Source organism: Heterocephalus glaber, unplaced genomic scaffold, assembly GCF_053883595.1.
Source record: "Heterocephalus glaber isolate CG9 unplaced genomic scaffold, H.glaber_assembly_v1.0 deba00001497, whole genome shotgun sequence".
Lineage (NCBI taxonomy): Eukaryota > Metazoa > Chordata > Mammalia > Rodentia > Bathyergidae > Heterocephalus > Heterocephalus glaber.
Genome location: NW_028258320.1, coordinates 6411363 through 6436283, shown reverse-complemented (window position 1 = coordinate 6436283; position 24921 = coordinate 6411363). Strand labels below are relative to the sequence as shown.

Genomic DNA, 24921 nt, shown 5'->3' with positions numbered 1-24921 from the left:
CAGCAGAGCCCTTCCCCTGCCTGCCCTGCCTGTCAGAGGTCTGCACTGTCTCAACCCCTCAGGCCTGGCTGCTCCTCAGCTTTGATCACTTCTTAAGACGGAAGGAAGAGACTCTATCACCAAGGAGCCTTCCGATTCCTGGATGATAGGGCAAGGTAATACCTGCTTACCACGACCAAGAGGACACACTGGGACCCGGGTGTTGTAGCACATACCTGTAAACCCAGCACTCAGGAGGCTGAGACAGGAGGATCACGAATGAGTTCGAGGCCAACCTGGACTTCACAGTGAGGCCCTGTCTCAAATAAAGAAGAGAAGGCACACTGGCCACTCTAAAGTCAACTGGTGCTTCCCCACAGTGGGAGGAGCTTGGGGTGAGAAGGAAAGGGCAAAGGAGGAGCCCAGTTTCCGCGGTCACACTTCTCCAGGCAGAGATGCCTGCCTGGGCTTTGCAGCTTCAACTTGGCTCCTCTTTTATGGGAACTCAGCACAGCGCACCAGTAAGGCCTCCCAGGCCGACTTGACGGTCTTTTCAGAAAGCCTCCCCCTGCCTGGGATTTAGCTCAGTGGTTCCACTTCCTGCCTTGAAAGTACAGTGTCCTGAGTTCGATCCCTAGTACAAAAAAAAAAAAAATTTGTGTACTCTTTAAAAAATATTTGGGCCGGGCCAGGGATTTAGCTCAGGGTGCCGCCAGCTGCCTCAGAAGCGCAAGGTCCCGAGTTGGATCCCCAGTACTCCCCCAAAAAAAATGTTTACAGAGAGCCTCCCCCAGTGCCCCAGGTCCAGGTCACATTATGTACTCTATCACCTCTGATTTTTATTTTTCTACTTACTTTATTTAATTTACTGCAGTATTGGGGATTGAAATGAGGGTCTCAGCACTCTAGGCAAGTCCTCTACCACTGAGCTACTCCCCCAAGCCCTTCTTATTTTATTTTATTTTTTATTTTGGAACAAAGTCTTGCTAAGTTGGCCAGGCTGGCCTTGAATTTTGAGATCCTCCCCCCTCAGCCTCCCATGTAGCTGGGATTACAGGTGTGCACCATTATGCCCAGCAACCACTGGTCATTTCGTAACCACAATCTCATCTCTCTGTGTCCACCACAACCACTGCAGGATCCAATTTGAACCGACTGCATCCAGGTAGTTCCCCGCACACTACAGATAAATCTAGAGATAAACCAAGCATATACCAGCTCAAATGAAAGTCATTTTTGTCCTGACCACTTTACAAGCACCTCCTTCTGACCCAAATCACAGGTATCCAACCATCTGGCTGCCCTTGGCCACATTTCTCTCAGTTAAGTCTCCATAAACTGCACCCTGCTGCCAGCCACAGCATCACACACCTGTAATCCCAGCACTCTGGGAGGCTGAGGCAGGAGAATTACAAATTCCAGCCCACTCTGGGCAGCTTAGTGAGATCCTGTCTCGAAATAAAATATGAAAAAAGACTGAGGGTGTAGCTCATTGCGAAGGCCCTGGGTTCAATCCCTAGTACTAAAAAACAAAACTGTTTTCTGCAGCCCTGGATCTGTCTGCCTTTTCCTTCAGTCTCAAGGCACATCTTGGTCAGTTCTTTTTCACCAGCTTTTCCCAAACACTCTCAGACTGGAACAACCCACATACACACCTGGCAGGACTTGAACAGACTTCCTGGCTACAAAGTGGCGATTCCACAAACATTTGCAGAACTGAATTAATTTCTGTGCTCGCTTTATCTCATCAACCAAATAATATATGCCTCCTTTTCCTGCCATCATTATAAGTTTTTCCAAGGATATTTCCAGGTAACTAAAGTCTCCCTATTATGCCCCAAAGCTTGGTATCACACTCTTTCTACAATGCTTTGAATATTTCCCCGGCTGGTTAGCAAAAAGCAGCAAACTCAAAATACCCTTTCTTTCACAATGCCGGCGTCTTCACTGGCTTGTGAGCTAGCTGCTCTCACTGAGATTTCAAGTGGTTCCACCAAGGGAAGCTCCTCCTCCCCCATGTAGCAGCACAGGCGGCAACAGACCTAGCTGTGATGGTGACTCCACAGGGCCAGGGACACAAGCTCTTTCCACCTTCTTATTCCGTCTCTAAGGACACGCCTCAGCCTGGAAAGAGGGACAAGCAGAAGGTCAGAGCTTGCATGCCCTGGCACACTTTTCTCCTGCTCCTAGTCCAAGGAATAACACATAGCCATCTGGCTATGCCTACTAGCAAGAGACTCAGCAGCTGTGGTCCATGTCGAAGTGTCCCTTTTTTTCTTTCTTTCCATTTTTGTATTTCTTATTTTGAGTCAGGGTCTCACTAGGTGGCTAAGGTGCCCAGGCTGGCCTCAAACTTGTATCCCTCCTGCCTCAGCCTCCCACGGTGCTAAGATTACAGGACTGTGCCACCACACCTGGCTAAAAGCGTCCCTTGATGTGGTGAGCGGGCTTGTTTCTAGTCATCCTAGTTCCTAGACTTTCAAGAGTTGGTGAACCAGGCCTGGGGATTTAGTACAGTGGCACCGCACCTCCCTTGCAAGCACAAGGTCATGAGTTCAATCCTTGCTACCACAAAAAAAAAAAAAAGAGTTGGTAAACCAAATATGCAAGCTTTTTAGAATTATGTGACTTAAACACACACATATGCACGCACATGCACAATCAGAAGGTTCAGGCTCTAGAGCCAGGCTGCCTGGGTTCATATTCCTGCCTTACCGCTTACTGTCTGCATGATAGGTAGTAAGCAAGTCTCTCAGCCTCTTTATCTGTAAAATGGGAGTAGCAATGACTGCATCGGGTTGTTGTGAGAATTAAAGGCGTTATTACATTAAAGCGTGTAACCTGGGGGGGACTGGGGGAGCTTGGTGGTACAGCGATTGCCTAGCATTGCAAGGCCCTGGCTTCCATCCCTTGCCAAAATAAAACAAAGTTATCTGGGCTGTGTCCTGGGCTGTGTCTCTCCTGGCTTCTGGCCACTGGAGCCAAAGGACCAGAGAAGTGAGTGCTCTTGTGAATTTGAATCATCTTAGATTCAATGTTTTATCTCACATCCTGCATCCATTTTTAATAGCATCTTGAAGATAGTGGAGTAAACTGATAGCAAATGAGAATTGCATTAGTGTTAAGACTCCTAATTCTGCATTTGTATTTTCTTTCTGTAGATGTCCCGACAGACAGAACCCCCATTTCAAGAAGGGACAATGAGATTCTGCGTTCCAATTCATTAAGTACTTTTTTGCAGAAATGCTTTCTAGACCAAAGCCAGAGGAACTAGCTCCACCACTAACAGCTCAGGGACCAGGAGAAGGAAGCCCCAGGGACCAGACACTCTCGAAAACAAGCCCATTTGGCTGCCAAGAGCTTCATCTATCCATCCTTGGAAGTATATGTTCTAGAAGGCAATGATCACTGCACCCCAAAACCCCACTTTTAGGAAGGGGTCTGCCTAAGTATCTTTGTAGAAGGACCAGGATTTGATGATAAACTTCCCCATACGCTAAATAATCGTTGCTTCATATTATTCTACACACATCCTTTTAATACTTTATCTAATTTTGAACAGGAAATCATTTGCATATCTTGCAAAATCCGGGCCTCCAAGGAAAGCCCCCTTCCCACCCCCACATCCAGCCAGCCAGGCCCTCCCTCTTCCCCATCCCAGGAGAAACAAATTATTTCTCACGTGTCCCTGCCACCGCCACACATGCAAATGTGACTGACTATGGGTGCTTTCTCTGTCCCTTTGTCCACAGTGAAGCATCTAGTCACACTATTCTGAGTGCTTTTATTCTTACTTTTGCAGATGTGTCCATAGCATTATCCACAGAACATTTTTACTTCAGATTTCCTCAAAGTAAGAAGAAATGCTACCCAGGTCCCCCAGCTCTGGCCAGTTCTGATGACAAATAGATTCTTAATTGTGCAGTCCCTAGGAAAGCTGCTCTGATACTTCCCATGTAAGCTTTATCACTGATCCACTGCACACCCGGCTGAGAGAGTCACACTCCTGTGTGCACTGTACCATCTGAACCACTCTCCCTCCTCTCACAGCAGATAAGCAGCTCGGGCCAAGACTGCAAGGTGGATTCCTGAACAGCCCAACTCTGGGACTCAAAACCACCCTTAAAAGAAGGTGCTCTTACTTTACACATGCACTTCAGCCTAGGGGAAAAAAGTTAATATAAGGGCTTGGGGCTGTACCTCAGTGGCAAAGCACTTGTCTAGCATCCCAAGGCCCTGGGTTCTATGTCCAGCACCACAAAAAGGGAGGAGGAGGAGGAGAAGGAGGAGGAAGATGAGGAGGAGGAGGAGGAGGAGGAGAAGAGGAACAAGAAGAAAGCATTTATAAGTCATGGTGCTGCATGAGCCTGTGACCTAGAACTCTGTGGGATTTTGAAATTTTTATTTTAATTGATAAATAATAATTGTATGTTTTGGGTTGGGGATTCAGCTCAGTGGTTCTGCCACCTGCCCTGCAAGTGCAAGGTTCCAAGTTCGATCCCTGGTACCAAAAAAAAAAGTATGGTTTTATAGATATGATGTGATGTTTCAAGAAATGTATATATGACACAATTATTAAATCAAGCTAATTAACATAGACACCTCATATACTTAATACTTTTTTGTTATGTGAACATTTAAAATTTATTCTCAGGGCCAAGGATTTAGCTCAGTGGTTCTGGCGCCTGCCTTGCAAGCTCAAGGTCCTGAGTTTGATCCCTGGTACCAAAAAATAAAAAATAAAATAAAATTTATTCTCAGCAATTTTCAAATATACATTACACATTGTGCATTAGATCTAAAAAATTTATTCCTCCTGCTCACTAAACTTTATAATCTAATGACCAACATCACCCCATTTCCTACCACATGCAGCCTAGAAGTTGGTCTTTTTCTCCACTGTCAACAATGAATAGCTTTAAATTTATCTACCCTTGATGAATTTGAAAGTAAGCTGCAAATACCGGAAGCACTTTAGTGTGTGCTTGTACATTCCACAACTAGATTCTGTGTTCTTTTAGGTTTTTCTTTTTTGTAAGAATTATACACCATGAAATGTTTTGGCATGAGACTTGACAAATGCATACAGTGCCTCTGTTACCCAAGGTAGTGATGTTCTATAATTTTCTACCTGCCAGTTAGGTAAAGAATGCTCACGGGCTGCAGCTGAGATAATGAAAGAAAAGACCATTAGAATCCACATCAGTGGCAAACAGGGACTTGTTTTAGTTCGAACCAAAGATGCATTGTACGAATAAACTGTACAGAAAAATGCCAGTTTCCAGGGTATCAAAAATGGGTTCCAGGGACATTTCTCAGAAAAAGAAGTAAAAGCAGCAAATAAAGATATGAAAAAATGTTCAACATCACTGGTCATTCGAGAGATGCAAATGAAAACAAAGCTGAGATACCACCTCACCCCAGAAAGAATGGCTGCTATCATGAAATCAACCAATAACAAATGCTGGCAGGTGTGGGGAACGAGGAACCTTTCTCCATTGTTGGTGAGAGTGCAGACTGGTGCAACCACTGTGGAAATCAGTGTGGAGATACCTCAAAGAACTAGGACTAGAGGTCCCATTTGACCCAGCTATTCCCCTGCTGGGTATCTTCCCCAAAGAATTAAAAGAATCACACCACAGCGATAGATGTGCACCCATGTTTATAGTGGCACAGTTTGTAATAGCTAAAGCTTGGAAACAGCCCAATTACCCATCAACTGGAAACTGGATATTGAAGATGTGGTTTTTAAATAAAGTGGAGTACTACTCAGCCATAAAGAATGAGAAACTAGAGACATTTATAGCTAAATGGATGCATATTGAGGCAATACTCTTAAGTGAAATAAATAAATTTACATGTGTAAATACTGAGTAGTTTCTCTAGTGTGAGAAACTGAAAGTGTAAATAAGGATTAAAATGCTTAAAACGAATAATTGATAATTTGAAATAGGAAGAAAAGGTCCAAAGGGGTAGGGAAACTGGCCAGGGAAGGGGAAAGGAAAGAAGGGAAAGGAAAAATTATGAGAAAAGGAAAAAATGGAAACAAAGTCTTTGTAAATAGGGAAGGGAGCACAGGGAATGGGGAAAAAAATAAGAACCAAGATACATCACGTACAGGTACAAGCACCCAATAATAAATGTAAATGTATTGTATACGTAAAATGTAACGATAAAAGAATTTAAGCAAAAAAAAAAAAAAAAAAGGTTCCTAGATCAGGGATTTAGCTCAGTGGCACCATGCCTCCCTTGCCATCACAAGGTCCTGAGTTTGATCCTCGGTACCAAAAAACAAACAAACAAAATGGGTTCCTGAGGCCAGGCATGGTGGCGCATGCCTGTAATCCCAGGACTTAGGAGGCTGAGGCAGGAGGATCACTGAGAATTTGAGGCCAGCCTGAGCTTCATAATGAGACCCTGTCTCAACCTCCCCCAAAAAAGGGTTCCTATACCAGCTGGAAAGTGGGGTTCCTGGAAACTCACAGGATAAGATCCAAGCAGAACCCACAGAGATCACAGGATTAAATAGTTCTGTCCACAGCTGGCTATCTAGCTCTACCATCACCACTTTCGCTTTCTTAGCCCTCCTTCCCCACCCCCATCCATGGTTTATTTTCATCCCACTGATTCCTACTGCAGGAGGCTCACAAAGGACTGGTTGAGAAGTCATGAAAAACAACTGTGGGATAACTGAAGTGAGAACTTTATCCACTGTGTCCTGTAAAGAAAAATTCGACCAGCAGAAGCAATATGGAATCTAGAGGCAAGGAGTTTAAGATGCAGGGGACTAAGAGCCAAGAATAGGAAGCAAGGTGTAGCTGTGCATGCTTGTAATCCCAGCCCTCTGGGAGGGTGAGACAGAAGGGTCACAAGTTCAAGCCCAACCTGGGTATTTTGGTGTCTTAGCAAGACCCTGTTTCAAAATTTTCCAAAAGGGACTGGGATGTAGCTTAGTACAAAGCTCCTGGGTTCAATCCTCAGTAACACAAAATGAATGAATGAATGAATGAATGGGAGGATGTGTCTCCAGTCCCCTCCAGGAGAGAATGTGCCACAAGTTGGGCCATCACGGACATGGACATTTCAGTTGGTTTACAGGCGTCGACCCGGCCACCTTGGTCAGTGATGTCAGTCTCTGAGATGTCATTACGCTCACTCCTTATGATGCTCAGCTTGCCACAGAAGCTTCAGAAAACACTTGCTCCCTACACCCACAGGAAGGGGCTGAAATGATCGTCTCACTACAGGACACGCTGAAATGCATCCTAAAAGGATGGACTGACTGATACATGGAGATGTGGCATAGTGACCAGGCAGACAAGGAAAATGATACCATTGTGGAGTCTTGGTGGAGCACAGGCACCTGCGCCCCTTGGCAGCACCATGTCTTACCACCCTGCTCTGTGTAGAAATCCATGAAACAGGCTGGTGCAACCTGAGTACTCATGGGGCCACCTGAGCACTATAGCTTCTGGACCTGCAGTCCCAGAGCCCAACCTTAAGTTTTCAAATCCTGCCCAGGGCCAGTGGCCTCCCTTAGTTCACCTGCTGTATTGATTCTCAAGAGCCGTGCCACTCAACTTCCCATCCTGTGACAAAATACCTAAGGTACAAAACTGGAAGGAAGAAAGATTTATTCTGGCTTCAGGGGTTTCTGTGCAGGGTCACTTGGTCCTGTCATTTGGGGTCTGATGCCACAGTACATCACGACAGTAGTAGGGGGTAGAAGACCTGTTACCTCCTGGAAGCCAGGAAATAAAGAGAAAGGAATAGGAGGGACCAGAGCCCAACATCCTCTCCAAGGGCAATGCCCAATGACCTAACTTCCTCCCATCAGGCCCCACCTCCTACAACTCCCAACACCAGCCATCAGCTGGGGACCAAGCTTCCACAGGAGGACCTCTGGGGACACTTAGATCCAAACCATAATGACAGCTGTAAGAGTCTAAAGCAATAGCAAAAACAGAGGGCTCTGCAATCCCCTTGTGGAAACAGCCTGTCCCAGATGGACATTCAGGGTGGGGACACCCATTCCTCACACTGCTCTCAGGGTCCCTGATCCTCTGTTTTCCCCTCTCCCACCCTGACACATGCACCTCCAGGGTCCTGAGTCCTGGTCAGTAGTTTCTATTCTGCTCCCCTTCAGGCCTCTATTGCTGCTCAGGTCTTTCAGCCTGTTGGATCCACATTCACTAGAGGGGTCTCAGCCCTTCACAGCAAAACTTCTCTAAGACACAGAAAGTGCCCCAAAAAGATTTATTATGAAAGTTCTCAAATATACATAAAACTTCAAAACATGTATACACCCAGCACCTAATACCACAACTGTCAACACCTCTGTACAGTGGCTCGTCATCTTGTCACACGTCTCTCCATTCATTCCCAGTCCACCCTCCCAATGCATTTCAAAGCAAACTGCAAATATCAGAACACTTCACCCCTAACACATCTGCTCACGTGTCATCAACTAGACCCAGAATTTGTTAAGGGCTTGGAGTTTGGTTTTTATAAAAATTTCATACTGTGATACCACCTCACACTTATTAGGATATCATAGCTACTATGGGGTGGGGGACAGAAAATACCAAGTGTCACAAGGATGTAGAGGAATTGGACCCTGTGCACTGTTGGTGGGAATGGGAAGTGGTGTAGCCACTGTGGAAAACAGAATGTCACCTCCTCCAAAACAGAGATTAAGGGCCAGGGATTTAGCTCAGTGGTTTCGCCACCTGCTATGAAAGTGCAAAGACCCGAGTTTGATACCTGGTTCCAAAAAAAAAAAAAAAGAAGAGATTAAAAGAAAAATAAAGAGGGGCCAGGGATTTAGCTCAGTAGTGTCCAGTGCCTGCTGCACAAGCACAAGGTCCTGAGTTGGATCCCCGGTACCAAAAAAAAAAAAAAAAAGAAAGAAAAAGCTGGGTGTGGTGGCACACACCTGTAATCCCAACACTCGGGAGGTTGAGGCAAGGAGGATCACCACAGGTTCCAGGCCAGCCTGGAGTACATACTCCATAGAGAGACCCTGACTCAAAAAGCGAAAATAAATAAATAAAAAAGAAGAAAAGGATGGTGAAAAAGAAGACCATTGGATTGGGTGGGAGGGGATGCAAGAAGGTGGAGACAGCTCTGGAAGGTATTGACAACTCTGGAAGAATTTTTCAAGGATGGCAAACAGCAAAAGAAAAAAAACATCTAGTGCAGGCCAGGAGGGATTGTGGGCTCTGGGGAGTACCTTGCTTATCTTTAGAACAGCAGCCTTAAAGCTGTTTGTGTGATGCACAGATGGGGACTATCTAGAGCAGCGAAGAAAACTGATAATCAAACCGATAAGGTGAGAGGGACAAGGGATTATGGCCGAGCCAAGGTTTTAAGTATTTGAAGACATGAAACTAAGAACAAAGCATTCTACTTTCTGTCTCTGTGATTTTTACTGACACCTCATTTAAGTGGAATGATATTTGTCTTTTTGTGACTGGTTTATTTCACTTAACATAATGTCCTTGAGGTTCAGCCATGCTGTAGTATATGTCAGAATTTGCTTCCTGTTTAGGGCTGCACAATATGTCATTTTGACGAATTTTCTTTATCTATTCGTCTATCGTGGACACCTGGGAGCTGCTTCCAGTGAATAATTCTGCTGTGAACATGGAAATACAATCTCTTCCAGATTCTTCAGAAAGTTCCTCTGGGTATATCCCCTAAAGCAGAATGGACAGATCACAAAGTATCCTCTGGGTCTACCCACCAACAGTCTGTTCCTGCCCCCAGCTGTCCTATCCGAGTGAGTGGCACCTTCCACCCCAGTGGCTCCGTCATCACCTTAGAAGCTGGCCCTGTCCTCTCCGCCTGCATCCACCCATCACACCCACAGCTCCGCCTCCACACTGCCCAAGAGGCCCATCTCTGTCCTGGCTGTCACCACCGACCCCTAATAGGCCTCCCTGCTTTCCACTGGCCCACACATCCTTCCCCCTAGGTAGGATGATCTCTCAAACGCATAAATAAGATCCCCTCGCTTCCTACTCCAAATCTTCCACCAGAGCAAATGCAGAAATCCGCAAAGCAAATTTTAAAAGGAAGAAACAAAGAGCAAGACTGTAACATCTAAGGATACACTTTTGGGTGCTCAAAGTCTCAAGAAATGCAAAGTGGTGACTACTACAGAAGTAGGGTTGGGGGGCGGGACTGTGGAAGGAGGGGCACCCCGCAGCTCGGCTGGCATTGGAGCAGAGGGTGTGCGGGCCTGGGGTGCTGCCAAGCCCTATCTATGACCTGGGTGGTGGAGCCTCACTTTTTTTGAGGCACTGGGGATGAACCCTAGACCTCTTAAAAGCCAGACAAGCCCTCTCCCCTTGAGTTACACCCCCAGCCCAAGATGTTTGTTTTCCAATAATTAAACTACACATGTGTATACATTTGTTTTAATTGAGTTTCTGCACCTGTGGTTTGTGATCATTTAAAAAGGATTTTTAAAAAGAACGTCTAAGGCAGAGATAGATAAACTTTTTAAAAGGGCCAGATGGTAACTATTTTAGGTTTTACAGGCCAAGAGACAAAAATCAAGGATGTTACATAGGTACTTACATAACCATTTAAAATATAACTATTTAAACATGCGCAAGGATAGCCGGGCAGGAAGGTGCATGCCTGTGACCCCAGCTACTAGGGAGCTGGAAGCAGGAGGACTGCAAATTCAAGGCCAGTCTAGGCAGTTTAGGGAGATTCTGTCTCAAAATAATAAGGGTGGAGGATATAGCTCAACAAGCAGCACTTCCCTGGATTTGAGTACCTAAAAAAAAAAAAATGAGGATAACCTCAAGGACCCAGTAATCCTTCTTTGGAAAGGGGTATTAAGAACTGAACTCAGAGACAGGCAAATGCTCTACCTCAGTCCTACTGATTGGTTGACTATTTGCCAGGGTCTAGTTAAATTTTCCAGGCTAGCCTTACTCCCAATCTTCCTGCCTTAGGCTCCCCAGCAGCTGGGATTACAACATGGAACACCTCACCCAGCTCCCACTAACTCTTAAATTCTGGATCCCAGAGGCACCCATGCCTCCAACCCCAAGGTCCATTGCCTTCACCCCTCCCTCTCTGGTCAGCATCATCCTCCGGTCTCCAAACAACAGGCGGAGGTACAAGTATGCAAGCGCCAGACGAGCCTCACCCATCCACTCAGGGCCCCACCCACCTGCTCAAAGTGGGCGCTGGTCCGGGAGAGAGCAGAGAGCCCAGGAGCACTGAAACAGTAGACCCGGGAAAAGGCAAAGGAAACATCCTTTGAGCCTGTGTCCAGACTGTCCCCCAACTCTACCAATCCCTGTCACTGAGGGCACAATCCCACAGACTGAGACTGGCAGAGACAACAGCTTCCTTGGGAACCTGCTGGGCCTAGACAGGGACCCTCCTCACTGGCTAGAACACATCCCAGACCTGCCAATCAGAATCAGGGTCTGTATCTTCAGCAAGCTGCTAAGAGCCAGGACGCCTGGTTTGATGGGCATCCCAATAACACATCAAACCAGGAACACCTCTTATAGGTTAAACTTTTCACCTAGATGCTAAAAGGCAGCATTTATAAGCGGAAGTTCCTGAAGCTGGACTCCCTGTGCTCAGCACGGGTGGGAGAGGGTCCTTTCACATTCCTCATCCATCAGCTCTGGACAGAGGTCAGCCCAAGAGGAAATCAGAAAGGCCAGTTTCCACTCCCAGGATCCTTCTGTCCTTTCTTTCCAACAAACAGAAAAGGAGGGAGCCCAGAAAACTGGAGCCTTGGACCTGCCAAGATAAGTAGGTCACATGGCAACATAAGAAGCCCCAGATGGAAGGATGACAAAGCACCACTATCTTTAACAACAGTGGAGGAGCGGGGACAGTGCCCACAAAGCCCAGATGGAGAGATCCCAGAAACAGACCCATTTGCATGGAAAGTGCAGAATGAAATTGCTGCAAATACTGAGACAGTGGATCTGTACCCAGAGGAGTTCCCAGGTCAGTAACTTCCCTGTCTGGCGCCTTCTCTCTGCCTCCATCTCCCTTGGGTTTAACTTCCCCATCAGGTGACAGTGCGAAATCAGAAAAGTCACACCCAGTCCACCAGGAACCACTTTGCTTCACTGGGAAATACTAAACCGAAGTCACTCACCAAAGAACACATTTAAAGGGAGAAAAAAATAACAGCAAGAATAAATAATAAGATAGGGGAAAATCTATTTCAAACAGAAAACAATTTTTTAAAAAATTTTAAATCCATGATACCTGCTACCACACAGAAGCTGAGGCAGGAGGACTGCAAGTTTGAGTTCAGCCTAGGCAACTTGGGCCCTCTTGTCTCAAAAATAAAAGGCCTGGGAATGTAACGTGGAGCTAGGTTCAATTCCCAGCACCACCACAGAAAGAAATAAAGAAGGGGCGGGGGGGTGGGGGGGAAAGAAACATTATGCTAAATGAAAGAAGCCAGTCACAAAGGACCTCATGTTACATGATTCCATTTATATAAAATGTCTAAAAGGCAAATCTACATAAACAGAGAAAGCTGAATAATGGTTGCCTGGGGCTGGGAAGGACGAAAGGATTGGCAGTTAATGGCCAAAGGATGCCAGGGTGTTTTGGGAGGTAATGAAAATGTTCTAAAGGTGATTGTAAAAGTGGTTGCACAATTCTGTGAATGTACTAAAAGCTAAAAGATATTTAACTGTATGCTTTAAATGGGTGAATTGTATGGTGTGAATTATATTTCAGTAAAGATGTATTTTTTAAAATTCATGGTACATTAGATCCAGGTTAGCCTAAAACACCGAGTTCCTCCTGTAACACAAAGATTCTCAGGGTAGCATCTGAAAAAGAGTTGACATTCATACTGGGGAGAGATCCTGCTATATTTATCTGGCAAAACACTCCCAGCTCAACTTGGGAAAGAATTTTGCAGTCTTTCTCAAGGTCATCAATCACAGAAATCCCCATCTGCCTTCAGGTTCCTGTTCTAGAAGCACTGGAAAAACCAAAACACACTTTCAAAACAACACCTTTAACTGTGGACAAAGAAAGAAAAAGGATCCTCAAAGTTGAGAATTCTCTATTGCTATAGAAACACAAGTCCAAAATAGACTACATAGTGCCCCCAAGGAAACTGTGTTTCAAACGACTCCAAATAACCCAATGCACAAAGAATGGCGGCCAGAGCCTTCTCTCTGATCATGCTTTTCTCAGATCTGCTGCTCCTACTGACCTTTGACCTTGGCGATCTCTGCTTTTAATTGTCCAGACTGAGGGCAGAGGTCATCATGAGAAGCTGGAGGACACTGGCTGCATCCACAGGGCTTGCTGTTGGCTTCCAAGCCACAGCTGTTATCATGGAGAGAAAGACAGAAAGGAGGTGGGACAGGTGTCTTCCCCTAAAGCAAAACACACAAACCCTAGGATGTCAGGAGGCTCCTGAGAGAAAGCTCTGTTGTTTTTAGCCTCCAGCTTTGTCCTAACCTGAGGACCTAGATTCTTTCTTATCCCCAGCCAAATTAAAAGACCAAATGTTATTAAGCAATTAATAATGGAGCAGATGCTATTTGGCATCTATGTCTCCGACAGACAGACTCCAGCTCCCAAGGGCCTCCTTCAGTCCCTAAGGACAAAAGGACTCTCTCCAATGCCAAGTGCAAAGGGAACTGGCACGTGCCTAGGACAGTGCCTGGCACGTAGCAGTCTTCAATAAATCGTTACTGAATGGCTCTTGACTGAATACTGACATTCCCTTGGCATTCACTACCTTCTTCCCGTGGTCTGGAGACACACAAAAGCACAGACAGACAGACAGACACACACACACCCCCCAGAACCCACATCTGTTCCCTGCAATCTCACTTATAACCTTGCAAAATCAGTCTAACAATTGCTGCTAGAATCTAGATTTCAGAGGGCAGGGCAGTTTATTAATTTTTTCACTAATGTACCGTAAGCGCCTAAAACAATGCCTAGCACACAGTGGGCTCTCGAATATCTGCTTCAAGCTAAATGGATCAAGAGCCTGCTCCACGCCAGGTTCAGGCTGCCCCGACCTCTTCGTCCCTTCCTTCCCAGCCATTTCCGCCCAGCGACAAGGCTGCTGTGAGTCCTCCCGTCGCCAGGGGCCGATAGGGGCCGCTTACAGCAACGCGCGCCTCCTTTTACATCGCTCTTTGACCCCGTGAAGCCACCGCCCGGAGCTAAGATGGCGGCGTCAGTGGCAGGGGTAGCCAGGCGGCTGCGGCGGGCCCTACGAAGATCGCCCTCGTGGTTGGGTCCCAGCCGAAAGCCGCTATCCACCCTGCCCCCTCCAACCCAGGGCTCGGCCGTGCGGGACGCCTTCCTGAGCTTCTTTCGCGATCGCCATGGCCACCGGTTGGTGCCCTCTGCTTCCGTGCGGCCCAGGGGCGACCCCAGCCTGCTTTTCGTCAATGCGGGCATGAATCAGGTGGGGCGGGGCGAGGGAAGGGGGCGGGGAGAACGAGGGCGCGTGATTCGGTGAAGCCATTGGGGGCGGGGCTCTAAAGGGCAAACTGGGGGGTAGGGATTGAGTTTTAGATTTTGACGGGGGAAAGACCATTCGTGGACGCATGCATGCATACATTCGTGCATTCATTTTTTCATGCATGTATGCGTGCTTGCATGCATTCTGTGCTGTGGATCGAGCCCAGGTCCTTGCACAGACTAGGCAAGCGCTCTACCACTGAGCTACATTCCCAGTCCTAAAATTTTGATCTTTAAACAAAAATAACTTGTATATCAAATAAATGCTTAGTGCGCACCTACTGTGTGGTAGGTACTATTCTCTAAGTTTTTGACTTTGAGCAACCACCTACCCCCTCCAAATGGTTCTCAAAGTGTACATTAAGTTGAATGGGAGGGTAACTTAGAGGGTGTTCAAGTTCCTTACTAAATGCTGCTGTTCTGGTCAGTGCCTAGTACCCTGTGGTCCTTTTTTGCACCCTGAAAGTTTGGGATGTGGATAAAAAGTGAGATGGAAGATTCTACCTCTCAGTCTCCTGTTTTCAGTCACTCATACATTCCTCTTCCTTTTACCTTTCCTGTTTTCCTAGCAGGTCTCTGGTTCATGGTTTATTTACCCCTCCTCTGCCTCACACACACTAAAGATGGCCGCCCCAGGCTCCCAGGTTGCCCCCTAGGCCAGGACCACACTGCAGTCTCAGGGTCAGTCAGCCTTCATTCTGAACAGTGACCACTGTGTCAACTGAGATGTCCCCTCTCCCTTCATGTGCTCTCAGTTCAAGCCCATCTTCCTGGGCACTGTGGATCCACGAAGTGAGATGGCTGGCTTCCGACGTGTGGCCAACAGCCAGAAGTGTGTGAGGGCCGGAGGACGCCACAATGACCTGGAAGATGTGGGCCGAGACCTTTCCCACCACACCTTCTTTGAAATGCTTGGCAATTGGGCTTTTGGAGGTGAATATTTCAAGGTGAGTCTCCCATCAGCTCAGGCAGGGTCTCATTCTAGATGCAAAAGCAAATAGCTAGAGGGATGTGTGTAAGAGGAATGCATCTCACTTCTCTGATTGGATTCTAAGTGCCTGCTGCCTAATGGCTGGTCAAATGTGCATGAAAAGTGGTCATACAGCAATGCCAAGTTACTAACTGGAGTCCACAGTCACTCCAGGCCAGGATGGGGAGAGGATTTCATAGAAGGGGGACTTGAAAGAAGGGAGGCTTTAGGAGAGCAGAAAAGCTTTCTGGGCAGGAAAAGACACTGAAGCAGAAACGATCACAGTGTTCTGGGAGCAGGGCAGGGAGTGCAAACAGTTTTGTCTTAGACTGAAGTGTGAGCTATTGTGGCTTTATTGGCATGGTGTGGGCCTCCAGCTAGTTTCTGCCACAGGAAGAAGCTTGCACCATGGCCTGGGAACTGCTGACTCGGGTCTATGGGATCCCTGAGGACAGGCTGTGGGTCTCCTACTTTGGTGGTGACCCCAAGGCAGGACTGGACCCAGACCTGGAGAGCAGGGACATCTGGCTCAGCTTAGGGTAAGTCACCCCCCTCCTCAACCCACTCCTAGAGAGCAGGAGGACTGGAAACAGACCTAGCACCAGTCCTCAGGGCCTCAGCAAATCCCAGGGTGCTGTGAGGCAGCCTTGTTCTTCCTCTTGCTGAGTGGTTACTTGGATGGGGGCTCTCATGGCAGAGAGGGTCCCAGCCTCTGAATCTTCCTGTCTCCTCCCACTTCCTTGGCCTTCTCCTCAGAGTGCCTAGCAACCATGTGCTTTCCTTTGGACCACAAGAGAACTTCTGGGAGATGGGAGACACTGGCCCCTGTGGGCCCTGTACTGAGATCCACTATGACCTGGCTGGTGGGGTGGGAGCCCCCCAGCTGGTGGAGCTTTGGAATCTGGTCTTCATGCAGCACAACAGGTAACAGGTGCTGAAGCAGAGAATGCCTGGATAGAAGTGAAAAAGTAGCACTCGGGGCCGGGGATTTAGCTCAGTGGTTTCGCCACCTGCTGCGCAAGCTCAAGGACCTGAGTTTGATCCCCGCTACCAAAAAAAAAAAGTAACACTCAGAAGACTGATGCACTTATAAAACAAACACACTGGGGTGTAGCTCAGGTAGAGTGCTTGCCTAGCATGCATGAGGCCTGGGTTCTCTCCCAAGCCCTGCAAAAAACAAAAACAAAACCTTAAAGGACACTTAGTGTATGTCGGGAACATTTCTAAACACTTTTCAGATAATAACTGATTGAATCCTAGCCTTTGGCCATGACAGATTAGTCACTTCGACTCTCTGGCCTCTTTCACGAGTATGATGGAGTTAAACCTGACGATCTCTAAGACTCTCTTCTAGCTTTACGCGTCTCTCTAGGGCAGAGAATTCCATCCAGTAGGCAGTGTCCAGGTCCAGACAAGGGTCCAACAGGTGTGAGGGTGGGAGTGAGAGTGGGATTGACCTCTTATGACAAAGGACAGGACCCAGGGCCTTCTTCATTTGCCACCGGGTGCGTGGTGGTGGTGAGGTGCCCACCTGGTTCCTCCCACTGTCGACCCCGAAGGACCCTCCCATTACTCTGCTGTACCCTCCTTACCCCCTAATCCTCCCCTTGCAACTGTCCCTGGTCAGAGAGGCCGACAGAAGCCTGCAGCCCCTGCCCCAGCAGCACGTGGACACAGGAATGGGCCTGGAGAGACTGGTGGCTGTGCTGCAAGGCAGGTGCTCCACCTACGACACTGACCTCTTCTCCCCGCTGTTCCACGCCATACATCAGGTGAGCAGAGGCAAATGGCCATAGGGACCTGTGAGAGGAATGTGTATCAGCAGTGTAGTGGAGATGCTCATAAAGGCGCAGCTTCCTCCCTGGGCCTCAGGGAGCTGAGTGCTGGACCCAGAACAGTGCCCTTTCCATTGTATCCTGGGGACCAGAGGGAGTCACAGGGCCACCCAGGCTGGAGGGGGAGAAGCAGACTCCATCCTGAGATGAGAAGCAACTATATGAAGTCATATTGCAGAGTGGCATGTGCTCAGGACAGGCCGTTTTTGCAATCTGTGTCACCGAGAGGAAAGCAGAAGCCAGACCCTGTGGGCCCTGAAGTACAGTGTGAGGCTTTGTCCTGGATGCAGGAGGAGGCTGGGCTGGACCAGGCAGGGTCCCGGTGCACTTTGGGAAGCTGTCCCTGTTGCTGTGCAGAGGGGGCCTGGGAGAGACAGGAGTAAGAGTGGGGAACCAGTTGGGAGGCTGTTATCAGTGCAGGCGACAGCACAGGTGAGGAGGTTCGGGGAAAGCAGAAAAAAGCAGGTCTTTTTGAGAGCTGCTGAGAGGGAAAAGAAAAGGAGTCACTGGGGATTGGAGCCTTAGTCACGGCTTCTCCTTGGTGTAGTAAAGTGCGGCAGAAGCAGGCTCCGGCTGGACAGGTCAAGCTGTCTGTAAGCACAGTGTGCACCCAGCCCCGGAGGACTGGCGTCAGGACCCCATTCCCCATGTCACATATGCTCCTGCCGAGTGGTGTGGCCTGCCTCTCTTCTCCTGAGCCTTAGTTTTCTCATCTTGAAAGCGAGGATAGTAATGCCTCCCGGAAGGGCTGTTTTCAAGATGGATGCCATGTCCTTCAAGGACCCACGGTTGTGACAGTAGAAGCCCAGCAGGTCGTCACAGATGTGTTCGTCACCTGGGCCAAGCTGACCCCCGTGAGGGCACCAACGGCACCAGCAGCCCATCTCTTTTCCTCCCACGTTCCAGGGCTGTGGGGCACCCCCATACTTGGGCCGAGTAGGGGCAGCAGATGAGGGACACACAGACACAGCCTACCGTGTGGTGGCTGACCACATCCGCACGCTCAGTGTTTGCATCGCTGATGGTGTCTCCCCGGGAATGTCGGGTGCCCCGTGAGTCTTGGGAACTACGGAGAGGGCAGGGGCTGCAGGGTTGCTGGGAGAGGAGGGGAGAGGTGGGGCAGGCTGACTGCACAGCAGCTGTGGAGTTACCCTGGGCTCTGACCTCTAGGCTGGTCCTTCGCCGGATCCTCCGTCGAGCTGTGCGTTTCTCCACTGAGGTGCTTCGGGCACCACCTGGCCTCCTAGGCAGCCTGGTGCCCGTGGTAGTGGAGACACTGGTAAGGGCAGGGCTTCCTGGCTGTGCCCCAACAGTACCCCTGGCCTGGGCACATGGGGCTTCCCTTCCTCTGGTGCTAAGTATCCAGCCCAGCACCTGTCAATGGGCTGACAAAGCTGTACTTGATCACAAGAGGCAGGGACGCTCCAGGAAGCCCCCTGCCCGGGCTGCCTGTCATGTGACATTGGGACCCCTGTGCCTGTGTCCCTAACCCACTGGAAATCTGGTCCCTGTCTGAGCCTCCAGGATGTCCTCAGGGAGGCTGGCCCGAGGTGGAATGGGCCGTTATCTGTCATCTGTCCCTCTCTAGGGAGACGCATATCCAGAACTTCAGAGGAACTCAGCCCAGGTAGAAAACCCTGGGGATGGGAGAGCAGTGGAGAAGGGCTTCCTACAAGGGACCCAGCTCCACTGCCTCCTGCCTGGCCAGATAGCCAGCCTGGTGTCGGAGGACGAGGCTGCCTTCCTGGATTCCCTGCAGCGAGGCCGACGGATCATTGACCGCACCCTGAAACGTCTGGGGCCTTCCGATCTGTTCCCTGGTGAGTCGGACCTGCCCAAGGCAAGAGGAACTCACAGACATGGGGGCCAGCCACAGGAGGGGCTTGTGTCTGGGCCTTGTATCTCCTGCCCCCCACTGAGGGGCCTCTCCTGTCCTCTCCTTCCAATACTCGGTGCTGTGTACAGTGGGATCTCCACCCTGCTGTCCTCATCCACACTCCCAGCCCCCCTGCCTCCTGTCCCTGCCCCACGCTCACCCTGGCCCTCCTTCCTGTGGCATCTACCTACATGGTTAGAGCCCTGGCCTTCTCCCCTAACTCTTCTCCCCTTCCTTGGTCCCCCCACTGCCCATCCCTAACACCCTGTCCTCCTTCCCCAAAGCTGATGTGGCCTGGTCCTTGTCACTGTCTGGGAACCTGGGGCTCCCCCTGGACCTGGTGGAGCTGATGCTGGAGGAGAAGGGCGTGCAGCTGGACTCTGCGGGGCTGGCACAGCTGGTGCAAGAGGAGGCCCAGGTATGGGCAGGGACACCGTGATATGTCAGCCCCATGCCCAGCGCTGGGCTCCATGCGGATGACTAGACGGAGCCTCCAGCCCTGCCACAGCCTGCAGGAGGGAGCAGAGGATAGGGTAGCACAGCGCCCTAGAGAGGGGATAGGGGACAGCAGGGGCAGGAGGCCTGGTACCAGGGCACCCATGCTGTGGCTGTTTCTCCAGCCGGCCCAAGGGGGCAAGGCCCAGGGTGGCTCCCCAGCCAGCTGTGCCACGCACTCCCATTCTACAGCTCCGGGCCCACCAGGCTGAGCCAGCTCAGGAGCAGAGACTGTGCCTCAATTTGCACGCACTTGGGGAGCTGCAGCACCGTGGTATGACCCCCACTGATGACAGCCCCAAGTACAGCTACTCCCTACAGCCCACTGGGGAATACGGTGAGAGCCTGGATCATTCCCCAGGGCACAGGCTTGCCGGGTCACCTCCAGGGTTCACCGTGGCCCCGGCCATCCAGACCCATGGGCCACATCCCCAGTACGCGCTTGGCACTGACAGCCATCCTGGGCTCTGCAGAGTTTGGCCCCTGTGAGGCCCAGGTGCTGCAGCTGTACACGGAGGATGGGGCTGCTGTGGCCACCGTGGGGCCAGGCCAGCGCTGCGGCCTCCTTCTGGACAGGACCAACTTCTACGCCGAACAGGGCGGCCAGGCTTCAGACCGGGGCTACCTGGTGCGGGCTGGACACCAGGTAGTGTCCCCACACCAGGGTAAAGGCCATGAGAACAGGCTTGGTCACACCAGGCCAGGCACAGGGAAGCCACGAGCAGTCACTCAGCGTCCTGCCCTGCCCTTCCTAGGATGTGCTGTTCCCTGTGGCCCAGGCCCAGGTCTGGGGGGGCTTCATCCTTCACGAGGTTCTGGCCTCCGAGCACCTGCAGGTGGGGGACAAGGTGCAGCTGCATGTGGACAAGGTAAGAGCCCCACCATGCAGCCCTGTTCTCCCACAGCCCCTTCACCCTCCCCCTACCACCCAGGCCCCTGAGTGACAGGAGTGTTTTAGGCCTGGCGTCTGGGCTGCATGGAGAAGCACACAGCCACCCACCTGCTGAGCTGGGCACTGCGGCAGACCCTGGGCCCCAGCACAGAGCAGCGGGGCTCCCATCTCAACCCTGAATGGCTGCGCTTTGATGTGGCCACCCAGGTAAGCCGGGAGCTGTGGGGGTGGAGTGACCAGGCTGAGGGCCCAGCACAGCCATTTGGTCTCTGCGGCCCTCCAGCAGCCCCTCTCCCAGGCTCTTCCTGCCAGCAAGGGGGTCCTCCTGCAGCCCTGCCAGCAGCTCCCTTGTTCCTGCTGTCCCCAAGCCAGCCTTGCTTCAGCCTCAGCCGCCTTCCCTCTCTCCCGTCTCATCTGCTGGCAGCCAAATACATTTGGCTGACTGGCCCTGTGGCACTTGCCCTCTCTGTCCCCACAGCCCCCTCCTGCATCGCCCCAACCAAGCCACCCCATCTGAGCTCGCTGAGAACACAGCCTTCTCTTGGTGTCTTTTGCCAAGTATTTGGTGCCGGGGAAGGCCTGCAGTTTCCCGTAGGCCCCTCTCACAGGTGGCTTGGAGGCCTCTGCCCCACCAGTGGTTACAGAGGCCCTGTCTTGTGCCATCCATGCCCATCTGTGTCCCAGGAACATGGAGGGTGACACGCATGGGGCTGATGCTGTCAGTCTGCCCCCACCCCCCAGGCCCCCCTGACCCCAGAGCAGCTCCGGACAGTGGAGGGCACCGTGCAGGAGGCTGTGCAGCAGGATGAGGCCGTGTACACGGCAGAGGTGCCCCTGGTGCTCACTGCCTGTGTCCCTGGCCTGCGCTCTTTGGATGAGGTGAGCAGGGCCACCCTCTTGGTGGCAGTGTCTGCCCTTGGCATACCCAGAAGGCACCCTGTCCTCCACAGGACATTATAGCCCACCCCATCTGCTGCAGGTGTACCCAGACCCTGTGAGAGTGGTGTCGGTTGGGGTACCTGTGGCCCGAGCCCTGGACCCCATGTCCCAGGCTGCACTGCAGGCCTCTGTGGAGCTCTGCTGTGGGACGTGAGTCACCCCCTGCCACCCTGGACCGTGCCCTTCCTGGTCTGAGGAGCTACCAGCACTTGGCTCAGGGCCCAGGCTTCTCCCTACTCCCTCAACCCTCTGACTTCTCCCTCCTCCTGCCCACAGGCACCTGCTTCGCACAGGGGCTGTGGGTGACCTGGTTATTATCAGGGAGAGCCAGCTCACCAAGGGCACCACCCGCCTGCTGGTCATCACTGGGGAACAGGCCCAGCAGGTCAGCACAGCAGTGGGCCGAGGAGACTTCCGGGTGTGGGTGAGGCAAGGGCCACACACTGCAGACCCCCAGGCTCAGGGACTCCCGGCAGCAGAGCCAGCACTGGTGCATGCACACCGGCACACTGGTGTGGCTGTGCCAGCGGTTGGCATCTGGCTTCTGTTATGACATGCAGTGCTGGTGCTGGGTTCATTCCTGACTGTTCCACATTTCTGACTCGGCCCTGACCACCACTGGCTGCAAGCCTGTCCTAGGTTGGCCCTGACCATCCTGTCCCCACCCTGCAGGCCCGAGAGGTGGGTAAGAGCCTGGCCCAGGAGGTCGATGTGGCCGCAGAGCGTCTGAATCGGGGCAGCAGGGACCTGGTGGAGGCTCATCAGTTGTCCAAGGATGTGGGACGACTCACAAAGGTGAGGGCCACCCCGCCATGGAGCCACCCCCACCCTCTGTCAGCCGGGTGCTCAGGGACAGGGTGGGGGTGACACTGCTACCCCCGGCCGCAGGCCATGGACAGAGCTGTGATGCCTCAGTGGCAGCGGAGGGAGCTGCAGGCCAGGCTGAAGCTGCTGCAGCGCCACGCCAACACTGCCATCCGCAAGCTGGAGCTGGCCCAGGTGAGGGGACAGAGGGCACAGGTGGTCTGTGGGTGGCAGCCTCCTCCCTTCTTGCCAACCAAGACCATCCCCAGGCTGGTCCCACGTCCCTCCGCCACACAGTGTCCCCGCTGCAGCCCTCCCTCCTGAGGCCTCTCCACTGCCTACCACCCAGCTCTGCCTGCTCCTTGCCGCTTGCACCTGGCCTGCCCCCTTTCACCTGCAGGGATCTGTTTGTAAGGCCTGGAACTGTGACAGAAGGGAACAGGCGAGGTGAAGGAAGGACAGGATGGAACCTGAGCTAGGACCCAGCAAGGCCGGCCTGCTGCCTCTGCTCTGAGCCATGGCCTCGTCGGGGAGGGACTGCGGGGCTGGGTTCCGACATGGGGACTATGGCAGATCGGTCTCTCAGCCTGGCCTTCTGTTTCCCTCTGCTCTGCAGGCTGCTGTGAAGTCCCAGGAGCTGCTGAAGCAGCATGAAAAGGGGCCTCTGATTGTGGACACTGTGTCTGCTCAGTCCCTGTCGGTCTGTGCCAGAGGAGGGAGTGGGGGAGGGGAGGGGACATGTCCTCGGGAGGTGGCCGTGGCTCACCCACCCATCCCCTGTCTCGCCCAGGTGCTGGTGAAGGTAGTGCGGCAGTTGTGTGAGCGGGCCCCGGGGACCTCTGTGCTCCTGCTCAGCCCCCAGCCAGTGGGCAGCGTCCTGTGTGCCTGCCAGGTGGCCCAGGTAAAGGAGGCGGGGCCCTCGGCCTTGGGTTCCACACCTTTACCTCTCCCAGACAAGGGACTGGGGCAGGGGGAGGAGGCCTGGGGACAGGGCAATCTCCTTGTCCCCAAGACAGCCCTCCCCAACCCAGAAGGCACTGCGAGGTTCCCCGCCCAGCCCCCCCCAAAGCCTCCCCCACCTCCCTGGAGGGCCCCCTTGGGCTTTAACTCTGTCTTTGTCCCCAGGGTGCCACACCTGCCTTCACAGCAGTGGCCTGGGCGCTGGCTGTGTGCAGCCAGATGGGAGGCAAGGCCTGGGGCTCGCATGTGGTGGCCCAAGGCACCGGACGCACCATGGACCTGGATGCTGCCCTCAGTGCAGCTCGAGCCTACGCCCTCAACCAGCTCTGACCCTAGCGCTCCAGGGACCTACAGAGACCTGGCACCCTGGAGGAGCCCTACAGCCTCCAAGAGGCCCAGTGGCTGAACCGAAGGAGGCCACCTGTCCCTGCCTGACACAAGGAGACACAGGCTGGGGACGCAGAAGGGGCCCAGAAGCGTCACTCCCACCAAATGTGAAGACACGGCCACCAGAGCTTTGACTGCTCATTAAAGTGGATTTCAGAGCACAGCAGACTGGAAAGTTCTTTTTCTCAAAAAAGAGTGGGCCTTGCCCTCCCACCATGACACGGGCGCCCATCACCCGTGTGACCACTCACATGGGAAAGGCCCAGGCTCCAGATCTGGACCACCTCATCGCCAGAGTTCCAGGATGGTCCATGTGCCAGTGGGCACCCACAGAGACCCCAGAAGTGTCGTGTGGGATCACGGCAGCTGGGCTGACCCTCCGGGATCACACCCTCGCTAACAGTGACCCAGAAGTCCAGAGTTTTACTTCAGCCTCACTGTCTGGCCAGTCCCCTGAGCAATGGGAGCTGGTCAGCTGCTGGGCCTGGTGGCGCTTGCTTCGCAGGGAAGGCAGGCAGTGAAGAGGTGGTGTCAGATGGTGACAGAGAGTGCAGACACACCAGAGACTAGGAGGGTGGGGGCTTCTGAGCTGGGCAGTCAGGGAAGAGCATTCCAGGCTGGGAGACAGCAGGTGCCAGGTGACAGGGTTGGGGCAACTGTGCTGCTCAGCACACGCCCAGCCCGGGTGGAGGAAGCCAAGGTGGCAGTCAGCCTCCTCCTGCCAGGTGGGTCGCCAGCTCACAGCACTGCTGCTAGGTATAGGGGAGATCCAGGCGGCGTCTCCAGGCCAGGACACTCCGGCCCCCAGGTGCTGGCCGTCCAGTGAAGCCACGTCCTCCTGAGGCAGATGGTTTGTGGGCCTGGCAGCAGCACCTCTCAGGGCCCCCGGGGGGCCACCAGGGTGAGCTTGGTGCCCAGCGTTACTGATGAGTCACCTCAGTGTCTGTGGCACTAGGTAACACAGTCACCCGGAGCTGCAGTTCAAGGAAGCTATGCCTTCCCCTGAACCCTCCACCTGCAGCACAGTTCCTTTTCATGGCCGCTCTTGGGGTCTGTCCCTCTGCCCTGTACTAGGGCTGGAAGTGGCTGGTGCCAGCCTAGAGCTGTGGGAGCTGCACAGGCTCCTTCCAGCCTCAGCCTCCCCTGAGAGGTCCTGAAGAGGTGGAGTTAGCCCTTCCACACTCACCTCCCGCCATTTTCCGGGCCCTCTCAGCAGGAAGAGCCCAACCGATCCTGAACATGCCCCACCCCGCCAAGCACACATTCCCAGGTACCCCGCATC

General features: G+C 52.0%; 1 protein-coding gene and 1 long non-coding RNA gene across 6 annotated transcripts; one reads left to right on the top strand and one right to left on the bottom strand.

Annotated features, from left to right (window-relative positions):
• Positions 1 to 8221: 8221 nt before the first annotated feature.
• LOC147825538 (uncharacterized) lies at positions 8222 to 14276 on the bottom strand. The gene is made up of 3 exons (XR_015440263.1): positions 14121 to 14276; positions 13208 to 13323; positions 8222 to 9677 (listed from the first exon to the last, which is right to left on the bottom strand). It is a non-coding gene; the product is annotated as an uncharacterized LOC147825538 (long non-coding RNA).
• Positions 14125 to 23800, top strand: Aars2 (alanyl-tRNA synthetase 2, mitochondrial). 5 transcript variants are annotated; one of them, XM_004846445.3, is made up of 22 exons: positions 14126 to 14425; positions 15237 to 15428; positions 15845 to 15990; positions 16208 to 16375; positions 17079 to 17223; positions 18193 to 18338; positions 18457 to 18565; positions 18875 to 18913; positions 18995 to 19106; positions 19447 to 19580; positions 19850 to 19994; positions 20131 to 20303; positions 20413 to 20526; positions 20616 to 20756; positions 21291 to 21428; positions 21529 to 21638; positions 21765 to 21873; positions 22161 to 22283; positions 22377 to 22487; positions 22909 to 22992; positions 23083 to 23193; positions 23418 to 23800. In XM_004846445.3, the coding sequence occupies exons 1-22, from the start codon at positions 14183 to 14185 to the stop codon at positions 23580 to 23582; spliced, it is 2958 nt and encodes a 985-aa protein (XP_004846502.2). In that variant the 5' UTR covers positions 14126 to 14182; the 3' UTR covers positions 23583 to 23800. The 5 variants fall into 5 exon arrangements, with proteins under 5 accessions (XP_004846501.2, XP_004846503.2, XP_004846502.2 ...); XM_004846444.3 differs by having other exon boundaries at positions 14125 to 14425; positions 18875 to 19106; XM_087184624.1 differs by having other exon boundaries at positions 14174 to 14352; positions 18875 to 19106.
• The last annotated feature ends 1121 nt before the right edge of the window (positions 23801 to 24921 follow it).